A 12,087-nucleotide genomic window follows, 5' to 3' on the forward strand; every position below is an offset into this window, starting at 1 on the left:
TTCATTATATTGTGCGGGTTTCAGCTCCCGGAAGATTAATCTCAGCTCCATTAACTTCATTAAGAATAAACCAGCTGTGTGGGATATTTCTGTTTATTCTCTTCACCTTGCTGCTCCATCAGGCTAAACGAAATTGACATCGATAGAATGAACCACAAACAAGAAAAAGGCAAAACGCTGGCTTCATGACTAGTAGAGCACAGCGGATCAGGTACGGGGGGATTTACAGCACATCCTCAATTAGCGGTTCTCTCCTGCGCTGCCTTGCTGTGCTGTCCCACACACTCTTCATGCAGGTGCCTAAGCAAACAGAAATGGTAGCTGTTCAACACTTGGGCCCCGTGCTGTGCAGCATCAAAATAAAGAATGGGGCACAGCAATACAGTGCTTGCTGCTTGGCTGGGCTGCACACGGATGGCCCTGCTGCAAAAGCTCGCTGCTCTGCCAATTTACGTAGCAGCCATGTGTCAATTTGCAAAAATGAAAACCAAGACTACCAAAACAATTGTTCTCCAATTACATCCCATTTTGACTGTTGAGATTTTCACATATTTAGGGTGGAAGCCAGGCCCTTTCAGCACGTAATGACACAAATTGCGTATTTCTGCAGTGAACTTGAGGGCCCTTTGTGATGGCGCATTCAGCACGTTCTTCATCCAGTGCCAATTTCTCTGCTATGATCACATTCTATTGCGTGGCAGCTGCATTTCCCAAATACGTCGTATTTAACATGACCTAAACATCAGGTGCACAGAGAAACAGCCTGAATTGTTTTAGATGAGGAAACAAAGTGCTAATTCTGTACTCAACACTGAGAACTGCCTTTATAAAAAGTCCTAGATGTTACTGGAACACAACACTAACACATCTCAAGCAGAGAAATTACCTGGTCATGGTGTTCTCAGTCCCTTCACAAGGCGAAGCGCTGCTGGCTTCAGCAGGCTAACCCAGCTCAGCCGCCTTCCATGCCGATATTCTGTCTGCCCACAGGAACACTTTTTCCAGTCTCTTCCAAAAAATAGATGCAATTTTGCTCGTCAGATTTGCTACTTTTGACATCATGCTATAGCTGCGCCAAGGAGCATTCAGACTAATTAAAGAAATGCTATTTCAGAACTGTAGTAAAGAGGGAAAAAGGGAATCAGCAGACAGAGGATACTTCATAAAGAAATTTCCCAAATGCCTATTGCCTTCATCCAGAAAGAGCATTGTTGGTTTGGTTTGTTAGATTAAGCAGATCAGATAGAGCAACTTTAAAGCCTTTTTTTTTTAAAAAAAAAAAAGTATAATTTAAGGGGAGACTTTCATGAAAGCTGGGTGCCCAACAGATACAGCTAATAGGGAGAGAATTCTCCAGTAACACGTTGCAGCACAGGACATGATCACGGTGAAAAGAGATGGGCAGCAGTCTGTTATCCAGACTGACAGGGTCTCATCTGGAAAACTGCAATACACGAAATACAAACAGAAAAAGAATTCTCTCTAAAAAAAATGAAAAGCTGCTTCTAATGAGGAGTGTAACAAGATCGGCACACTCAAATGGGAATGTCACATCCAGTCAATTTCCTGTGCTCCACTCAAAACATTAGGTTACAAATTCAAAAGTTAAACCCTGTAATGAAAAATACAACTTCTACGCTGCCACCCAGTTCAGTACTGCAATGCATTTTAAAACCAAGTATGGATATTTACTGAACACTGACATTGAGCCACACCTGCACAGACAAGGCTGAGTGTGATGTCCCCAGTCCAGCAAATTTCAGCCTAAATCACAGAGACTGGATGCAGCATTTCAGGCTGAACATGGGAACCTCCGAAGAACAAACACAAAGATGTCACCATTCCATGTACCCAGGTACCTTGGGGAAAGCCTAAGAGTAACGCCCAGGATTTCATGCAGGATCACATAGCCCGTAGCAGTATCATCAAACTGGGACAGAACTGAGAGGAGCTGGGGTAGGGACCACAGACGAACGGTGCACAGCCCTGTCCCACCAGCTTCTGAACTGCGTACCAACCAGCAGGTTACCTGAACAAGTTCCAAACACCCCTCTGTCGAGGGAGATCGATGTTGTCAGCCATGAATACTTGAGGATTTAAGCCCCAAAACTGACGCGAGCAGGAGGTATTTGCCTACATCAACAGGCTACATTGAGAAGCTTTGCATGGTATTCAAGAATCTCTCAAAGCCAAACAAGTTTAAGACATGAGTACAATGAACACTCCAAGACATGACTTACTAAATACCATAACAGCACCCAAAAATGCAGGAGGGACATATTATTTAGGAAACACAACAGCATCAGACTCCAAGAAACCCCCAGAGAGGCAAGGGAAAGATCCCACTTCCCTCATTTGCATTTCACATCTGGGAAATTTGAGTCATCACATCCACATTGGTATAAATCCAGAAACTGCAGGAAGGAAGGAAGGAAGCTTTGAACTGGGGGGGAGGGAGAATGAAAGACAGGGGACTGTTTCCATTCTGAACAAAGAGAGAGCAAAGTCAGCACTGTCCTGCTGAGGACTGTGGATGAGGACTTAAATTCCCAACTTCAAAACCACTTTCGGGTCCTACGCAGAGAAGAGGATGCAAGAGTTAGGTAGTCAGCTGAAACATCTTCTCCATTTTTGTACCCCAAACTTGCCCCAAGGATTCTATGAAACAGATGAGAAACACCTTTCATTTTTGAAAGGCAATAGTTTCTTCTTCTATTCGTTTCCCGTCTGGAACTTTGCTTCCAACTTTTTAATCAAGAACTGATTTTTTTTTACTGTACTTTCATCTGCATTCTTATCTAATGCTCAAAATAAATTCAAACACATGCACTGCTAATCCAGAAGAAGTGGAGTATAAATGGTGTGTGCATGCAACCCCTCAAGGACACCACCAAACAGACAGCTAAGGAAACCCAGAAGCTTGGTTATGTCTCTTGGCAAGCCGTGGACATCATTTTGATGGTATCACTAAGTGTCAAGACCAGGAGAGACATTTCTTCTGTGCTCTTGAAAAGCACAGGCCAGCTCGCATCTAACAGAAGGAAAATGTACAATTCCCAGTCCCTCCCAGAACGCACAAACAACTCTGCAAGGTGGATGGGGCTGTGAGCAGCCTGGTCTAGTGGAAAGTGTCCCTGCCCACAGGCAGGGGGGTTGGAACTAGCTGAGCTTTAAGGTCCCTTCCAATCCAAACTGTTCTGCGATTGGGAAGGGAAGGGTGACAAATTAGTTTTCCATAGATAACCAGTGAGTTAAGACAACAATAATGTACGTTATAACTACATATCCACATCTGGCTAAGCGCTGCAACATTACCATTATTTCTGGAAACTGCTACGATGATCTGCTGGCAGTAACTAATATACTTACCATTCAGAAAGCACTCATGGGTAATATTCCACAGAATCCTAAAAGATTCTTGTGATAACCACAATGGTTAATGAAAATCAACGTTTAATAGGTAAAAGCGTTTTCTAGGAGTACAATTTATCTCAGATGCATTGTTTTTACATTAATTGTAACTCAATTCACTTAGGTGGACTTACCCAGCTTACACTTTGCACCAACTTGCAAATCCATTTCCTGGTGCATACGAATGTGGAGACACATCCAAAACATACACCAGGCATAAAATACATGTATGTAGCAATGGTCTCCTTTACATCTGTTCATACTTCTGTTATTTACATCACACCCTGAAACAACGTTCATACCAAAGCCAATAAAATTATCTTACAATAAAACCATCAGAAAAGGAGAGAAAGGGTCCAATAATCCCTTCATAAAATGCAATAACTGACTAAAAGCAAACGCTAAAAACATTCACTGCCTTCTCGGTTCATTACCCCATCAAATGAAACAAGCAGAAACTAATAAATACGACATACAAAACAAACAGCAGCAGCAAAGTGCTGCTTCATTTGTTAGAAGTGCCAAGGAAAGGAAGCAAGCACACGCTGCTTTGTGGGTAGCCGACAACTCTCCAACGCTGAACCACAGCTGGGAAGCAACTTTTCAATGGCTTTTGTATTGTATGCAAAGTTAAGTGATTAAATTTACTAATGAAGAGAAAACTCTTCCCAGCTCACTAACAAAATACATTATCTCGTTCCCCTGAGGCAGTGCTACAATCCTCAGCTGCCACAGACTCTGGGGAAGAAGGCTGCCACAAACTGCTGGCTCATCTTACTACCGAGTGTTATTTTGCTGCCTAAGCAATGATCTACTTCTTCTGGGGCCAGCACAGCTTTAAATTCAGCAGGGATGAAGCAGGGATCTTGTCTTTACAGGGAAAGGAAAGATGCTGCATGTACCACCAGGCTGTTCCTGGGTTCTACGGGATCCTGATCAGTGCTGCCACAGTACCTGTGATAGTGCCAGACGGGCATCATCTAAACAGCCAGGCAAACAGCACCAATCCTCCCTCCAGTGCTGAAAACAGAATGCTTCTTCCAAAAGCAGGAGGATGAGGAACCTTAGCTCCAGAGGTTTTGTACTCAGTAAACAGCCCCTGAAAAATGTCTGACTTCCAGGTGATCTGAATGAGACCCCATACAAGAAAACGTAGCTGCCGTTTCATGAGCTGCCTCCATTTGTGCCGCCTTCCCTGATGCACGAACTGCACGAGCCTGTTGCATTCAGCAGGAAATAGCTGATGTCCCTGCTTACACTGACCTGTGCATACAGTAAGATAGGAAGAACACAGAATTTCACACTGCAAACCCATTTCTGTCAGTGCTGCTGAAGCAATGCAGGTGCTGCAGGATTGCAAGGCGCAGCACAGAGTGGGGCTAACTGCAAGCACCCAGCCCACGGAGACCCTCACCATAGCGAAGGCTGTGCACAGGCTGCAGAACTGCATTCAAAATCCAGTCAGATCCAACCAGAGCCCTGTCTGGCTAGAAAGATAAACACAGAAGATCGTAACTTACCCTGCACGTAGTTACATCCAGTACCCTACGAGCTTAAAGAGACAGGGAGGCAATCCATGTGGGTATCTTCATCCAGAGCAGCTTGATTGCTCTGTGGTCCCACTGGCAACAGCTCTACCACCTACCACATCAGAACAGGCGCAGACAGCTTCCAGAGAAGAAAGCAAAGCTACCTCCACAGTTCAATAAGCTCAACAGCAAACATCTTCAGCTTCAGTGAAGAAAAATGTAGCGATTAACCTGGATGTCTTGGGCTTTGGTTTTAAAGGATTACACCTTTCCAAATTCCTCCCTATTACAGGCTGAGAGCCTACTGCATGCAGAAAGCCAGTAGCTTGCAATTTTATTGCTCACAGACACATCAATATCTGTCAATTAATACAGGCAATAATACAGCACATGAAAGATTTGTTTGGCTCTCCTAAGGCTGCTGGCAAGAAACTCCTTTTCCTCTTAGAAAGAACAGATAAAATGAAGATATTTTCAATCTATGTTTTTAAGTCTACCTTTTTTTTTTTTAAACATATCTACATGAGACTATAAGATAACAATCCAAACTGCAATTGTAGGATAAACAGTAAAGATAACATTTTTCTTAACTCAAGCAATGTTTTAGGTTAGAAGAAAAAAACAAATGAGTTTTTTCCATTGAAGACTGCAATGGCAAGTAATTACTGCTTCAAATTCTGTGAACATAAAGTGTACCATCATTCTCTAAATGCACACATGCTACACAGAAGAAGCTGATGTGCTCTGAGCGCTTTCTTAGTGGCTGCAATAGGATCGCGACAGATAAACGAGGTGCATAACTAAGAGCGAGAACAAGTCCCAAAACTACTTGCAAAAGCAGCAATGCTTTTCAGATTGGGATAAACTACAGCAGATTATAGAAACCTTACGCTCCACTGACTGTTCAGTCTCATCATACCAGTTAAAATGGTGCTGTTTGCATAATCACATCTGCCATTCAGAATTTAACAGTGGGTCTACCCTACATTCAAAAGTGCATTTAACATCACATACACATGTAAAATAGAATAAATTGCATGCAGGTGACAGTTGTACTCTCTATGATCACAAGCACACTCTCAGGAGTGGCTTAATCTTCCCTTTCAGAATTTTAGGCATCTGTCTATCCAGCAGAATATAATGTGATTCATAAAACCCTTATGATGCCTAGGTCTATTTTCCAGGAAAAAATGGCTTCTGAAACCTTCATACTTCAAAAGAGAATAGTATAGGAAACGTATTCTGAATTTATGCAAAGATACAGCTATACAACACTAAAGTAAATACCTCTAGGTGAAAACTCAGCATTGCATCAGAAGTACAGAATCTGTCCTTTGTGCATACATCTAGCTGCACGTGCAGACACCCGCGTTAAGATATCTGAGCGCTCGGCTACATTTGTCATGCTCCTGCCAGAAGCACGTCGTCCACTACCAGCCACAACTCGATAAGCCAATCTTGCAGCAGCAGCAGCGCAGCCCTTACCTCCTGCCCCCGGCCCCGACGCAGCGGCCGCCTGCAGGGCCACGCCGCCAGCCAGGTCGGGGCTGCAAGTCACCAGGCAGCACAGAGCAGGGGCCCTCCTGAACCCGTGGCAGCTCCCTGAAGCCGTTCTCCACCAGTCCCACGAAGGGCTGTACTAGTACGGCTCCGAGGGTGGCAGGGGGCTGCTTACGCAAGCACGGTTGTCTACAGAAACGCGCGCCAAATTTCTCCCCGAGGAAGCAATTGTGTTTGCATCAAAACATCTCAAAAATCTTCCCCCCTGCCCGTGGCCGAGCCGTGGGATGCTGGCCCGGGAATACAGATCTGGGATGGATCCCCGGGGTCTCCTCGTCCTGCTCCTCACCGCCGCAGGGGGAAAGGGGCCGTGCACACCCGGGCAGGGACCCACGGCAGCCGGTCACTCCTCGGGCAGCAGGACGCGCGGTGCGGAGCAAGCTGGGGAAAGGGGGGCTTCTGAGGTCCCCCCTCCACCAGTTCTGGTGAAGCTTTGTGAGATGAAGTTACACGCTGCGCTGGTTTTCCCGTCGTCATCACTTTGCAAGTGGAGTTTAAGGCAGAAGTTAATGATTGAATTTTAAAATCGTTAACATGGAAGCCCTGAAGGGAAGCCCTGAGAAACCTGCGATTAAAATACAGCGGCCGCTACGCGGCTGCAAAAGATGGAAAAGTAAACTAAAGTACCACGTAAGTGAAAAATAGATGAAAAAGCATAAGGGAATAAGCAATATGTAACCACACAGGCCCTGCGTGAGAAGACCGTAACAGCTCAGGGTTTGAGGTGAGCAATAAGAGCCCCAACGAGGCGCGGTGCAAGACGCCGGGCACGACGCGCTCCTGCCCCGCTTCATGAGGTTCCAGGCGATCCCTGGATTTCCCAGCGCTAACGGAAACGCTTCCTCATCGCCGCTGCAGGAGCAGGCTTGCAACAACAAACAGCCCAGCCGGGCTGCTAACTTCGCGAAACCGGCTCGGCCCAAAGGCTGTCGGCAGCCCCCAGTCCGCCCCACGCCCGACTCACAGCGCCCCTCTGCCGACAGCCCAGCAGCCGAGCGGCACGCCAGCAGCTCGCCCGAGGGATAACGCCTTCGGGGCGTTATTTTCCCCGCAGAGCCAGGTGCCGATGCAGGCACACACCTGAGCCCCGACCCGACCCGGGGCAGCCCCGCAGGGGGGCTCGGGGACCGTCCAGGACCCCCCGAACACCCCCCAGCGACCCCCCGGGACCCGGCGAGCGGTGCGGGACCACCTCAGCGGGCACCCTCGGGCTGTTCCGTTCCCTCTCCGGAGCGACTTCTCCCGTCCCCCCCCCCCGCTGCACTCGAAGCTTTTATTTCAGCGTTTCGCACCTCGCTGCCCGCCTCGCCTGTCACGGCGCCCGCCCGCCCCGCGCCCCCCGCCCTACCTGCGGCCTGCGGAGCCCCGCCGAGCCCGGCGGCGGCGGCAGGAGGCGGCGGGGCGGAGCGGGGCCGCCGGGGGCCCGGGGCGGAGCGGAGGGCCCCGGTTCCGTCCCGGCTGCACGGAGGGACCGGGACACCCCCCCCCGAGCCCCCCGGGTCCCCCCGAGGCAGCAGCCAGCTCCCTGCCCGCCCCGCCACCTGCCCGCGGTGCGCGGTTCCCTCCTGCCCCCGGACACCAACCTCGTACTTCCCCCCCAATTCCTTCCTTTCTTTCTTCCCCACGGAGGTGAAGCTTGCACTGGGGTTTGCGATTCAGCACTCCCTGCCACTTGAGGAGGTATTTTTAAACCAGGCAACACTCAAACTGGACTTAGCACCACGACTTGTGCACGCAGGTGGCCTCCAGCCCCACACGCCACACACAGCGTTAGGAGCCGCGCTGCCGCCGCTTGCTGCTCTGTGAAATGCTGAAAGCCAACTCAAAACCCCAGGCCAGGGGCAGGACTCGCACGGATTTCAGCAGGCTTTGGACCCTAGACTCTTGGAACGAGTTTCAAATTCCAGCAGCTTTTTTTGTTTATCCAAGGGAGATAAACTAAGTGGCCTGCTGAATACCCTGTGGGCTTTCAGATGTGATCTGGAAAACAACAGGTCTTTGCTCAGAAGGGACGTGAAACATCCAGTGACACTTTCCATGAGAACCAAGATAAAAGAGGACCTTTTCCTTCCCTCCCGAACACCGCTGCCTGACAAGGACTGCCTGGTTCCTGCCTTTCAGCACTGCCACGAAGAGCAAGCGCAGAGCGCCCAGCAGCGCGCCAGGGACGGAGCACAGGGGGCTGGGAGGTGTTCCCTACGCTGCTCTTCCACGGAAAGCTCAAAATCCTTCAACAAAGGAAGTATGCACAGTCTGGGTAAGCACGGCAGCTTTGGGATGGGTTATTAGCCAGCAAAGGCTCCTCTTCCAAGGTGACAGGGCTATTCCGTAGAATACAGAGGCAGGAAGGGGCCAGTAGAGGCTGGTCTAAAAGTGCCTCCCCCTCCGGCATGCCACAGGATGAAGCAGGGCGCTGGGCAACCCTCACCAACCTCACCACCTGCGCACACCCTCCCTAGGATACTGGTGCATGGTAGCTCACAGCAGCCACAGAGAGAAGGGCTAGGTTTTTCACGGCCAGCTGTCTGGGTAATGAAAACTTGTTCTTGAACAAGAACAAACGTAGATCTTGCTTTCTTGGTGAGGTTTGGGTTTTTATTTTTACAGTTCCATAATATTTTGGCAAAAAAAAGGTTAATATTAGTTAAATGCTTCAATGTGCTTCATATCCAAAGATTTTCCTTGCCAAAATATACTCTCATGTAATTGCAAGTGGCTTTATTTGTGCTGCATAACACTGCAAGATAACAGACAGCTCCAAACAAGACAGCCTGGGCATTAAGCTACCACGCAAGAGATTGGGGATCTCAGCATTGCAGCAAAACTCCTCAGAACATCTCATTAGCGGCATCTCTATGACAACTCCCCATCAGCAATGAAAATGGCAGTGATCATCTATGTTGGCTGCTAACATTTTGATGTCAGGGTCAACAACAGATTCCTTCCTTCTCTGCGGCGTGGGAAGGATATGGTCAGAGCACCACAGAAGCGCACACACCATGTGTTGTACGTCCCAGGAACACACAGAGGCCATAACACCACTCATAGTCTGCTGACCTGGCCATTGGCACTATAACAACTGTGAAAAGCTTTTGTGTTACTTAATTTTTATGTAAATTCATTTTCAGCACTGAAGCATCACAAACTAGGTATCACCAAAAGAACATACAACTTCATTTGGCTCTCAGAGCAACACTAACCGTGATAGAAATACAAGGTTTTGCTTTATATTCATTTTACACATTCATGACAAGCTTCTTCTTGTCACCACCAGAACATTTTTCTCATGCAAGTTTCAACTGCTGACACCAGAAAAATGATTCATTCCACTGTCTGATAAGCAACAATATAACTCACTTGGAAAGACTGTGATCACTTCAGGGTGGCAGGACTACATACATCGCTTCTCCAGGATGGCTGTCATCAAGGTTTCAAAGGAGTACATTCCCTCACCTGGACTGCCTGATCAGGTAAGGACACCATGTCTGGAAAGAGGGTTGTTTTGGTCCCTATGCAAACAAGAATACCAGCTTTATGCTTTTTCCCACTTTCCAAAGGAGGAAAAAAATATCAAACTGCAACACTAGAACTTAACGGGTGAGATAAATGCTTTTACAGTTTGGAAGACATGGTACGCTTGAATGGTCTTCCTATGCCAGTATGCTCTTTAAGTATGTTAGCCTTTGTATGCAATCAGTTGTGTTAAATCAATGACAATAGGGTATGCACTGTAAGTGACACTACCCTCCTTCTTCTGCCCTCTTCTTCCACCTCCCTGACAGTCAGCCAGCTGTACAGAATCACTTGTTCAAATCTGTTCACTCACATTTGGATCTACCACCTTTGTATTCAAAGGGACACAGCTTCCTTGACATCTCCAAAAAATTAAGCCAAAGGCAGCACAGGCTGGACAAACTGTAGTCCCTACATTTCCCTCAGTTCGCCCTCTGCAGCTACAGTCCAAATCTTGCCAACTCGCAGGCAAGAAGGTGAAGCTCCTGCTTACCACTACTGAACGGAGGCTGCTTTCCAATGGTGGAGTTAAGTTCTGTTGCTTACCTACACACAGGGCGTCAGCAGAACATCAAAAGACTGGTGAATTCCTCAGGGATACATGGCTGTATAATTCATATATGGAATATGAGCTAAAAAAAGAGGGGGCTATGGAATAATACTTACACACCCTCAATTTTTACATTGCCATTATCATTTCCTACAACATAACACCATCATGCAATGTGCAACCAAAAGACCCAATTAAAAACAGTTTCCAGTGACACCCAGGATTAGATGCAGCTCCTTCTTACAACTTATTTTGCCTGAACACCTGTATCATCTTCCAGCATTTCTGGAAGTTCTGCTAGATGTTTCCTCTCTTTCTTGATGTTAACTAAGTATAGGCAGATGAATATTTAATATTAGTTGAACAACAAAATGATCTGTTTCTGTTTAGTCATTGCAAGTTTCCACATTCCAAACCTTGTTGCTCTTTATCTGGGGCAGTCGCTTCTGGTCTGTCACTGTAATCCTTTGAATGCAATTAACTGCTTCTAAATTAATAGTCATTACTCCTTACATCAGGCATTTCTGTACAACAAGCTACACAGATCCAAATACATTCTTTAATGGACTGTACTTTCTGACCCTATGCTTGGCCTCATTCACACAAGGGTTTACAGAACCACGCTCAAGTCCCAGAGAGGAAGCACCCCAAATTTACTTTTCCACTTAGCTTGCACTTTTAGGTATTAGCATATGCACTAAGCTTTCTGGACACATTTTGTTGCTTCCATTTTACAAAAAGATCATCACTCTAGCTAGTCAGAATTTTCTAGTGCAACTTCCCCCCCACACACACTAGAAAACACATTCGTGAACACAAATGTTCTATGGAAACATGGTTCTGACAAACTTTTGGCTGTACAAAGGCAGGAGCTTTAGAAAACAACTCATTCCTCTAATAACTTTCTTTTGGCATCCTGGTAGGCTTCCTGCTAGCTTGCTTTTTTGGTGGGGTAAAAAAAAAGTTTTAAAATGTCTAAATTTCATTTCAGATCAGAATACTTCATTAGACATTGGAACTTTTCACAACATAGGAATGACAACTTTGAATTAGTTGTACTTGGAAGCAAGCCTTTGCACAGCCACTCGTCTCTCTTCCACATCCACTCTACTGCGGACCAGAGGCTCAGGCTATCTCAGTCCATACAGAAATCTGACACCAAATGCAGCCTGTAGGTTGCTCTAGTCCGAGGACAGCTAACCATTTCCATGGCTATACAAGTTTTCATGGCATTATGTTTCTCTTCTCCCTGCTGGATGACAAGTTTGGCTTGCTGTGTTCTGCAGAGAAGGTGTTAGCAACTCACCCTGATCATCCACCACCTCGCCCACACCGACTTCTGGGGAAAAGCACAAAGAACTCTGCCCCTATGAAAAACCTGCATAAAGAAGGCTGAGCTGGGCTTCAACGCCTGAAGGCAGTGCAAGTTTTCTTTGTCTTATTCCCCAAACCGGCACACAATGCCAAGTAAGAGGAGATGGTGAGCCACCTCCGATTCTCCACAGCTCTACAAAGCAGAGGATG

At 46.9% G+C, this 12,087-nt stretch overlaps 1 protein-coding gene and 1 long non-coding RNA gene across 18 annotated transcripts in view; one reads left to right on the forward strand and one right to left on the reverse strand.

The window, feature by feature from the left end:
* SLC16A12 (solute carrier family 16 member 12) overlaps positions 1 to 12,087 on the reverse strand; it is a 41,261-nt gene that overhangs the window by 25,309 nt on the left and 3,865 nt on the right. Inside the window, exon 1 of one of the 17 annotated variants that reach the window (XM_083843967.1) lies at positions 11,870 to 12,080. The exons of 2 other annotated variants lie outside the window; for them this stretch is intronic. Coding sequence is in view for 2 of the 15 variants with exons in the window: in XM_083843971.1 (XP_083700097.1) it covers positions 6,817 to 6,977 (161 nt within the window). In the remaining 13 variants the exon portion in view is untranslated. 14 more of the 17 variants (XM_083843965.1, XM_083843973.1, XM_083843974.1 and 11 more) reach the window with 14 other exon arrangements.
* On the forward strand, positions 8,630 to 11,873 carry LOC310902448. Its single transcript, XR_014586734.1, has 3 exons — positions 8,630 to 8,757; positions 9,775 to 9,970; positions 11,555 to 11,873. It is a non-coding gene; the product is annotated as an uncharacterized lncRNA (long non-coding RNA).

The sequence above is a fragment of the Anser anser genome (assembly GCF_964211835.1).
Source record: "Anser anser genome assembly, chromosome: 7".
Taxonomy (NCBI): Eukaryota; Metazoa; Chordata; class Aves; order Anseriformes; family Anatidae; genus Anser; species Anser anser.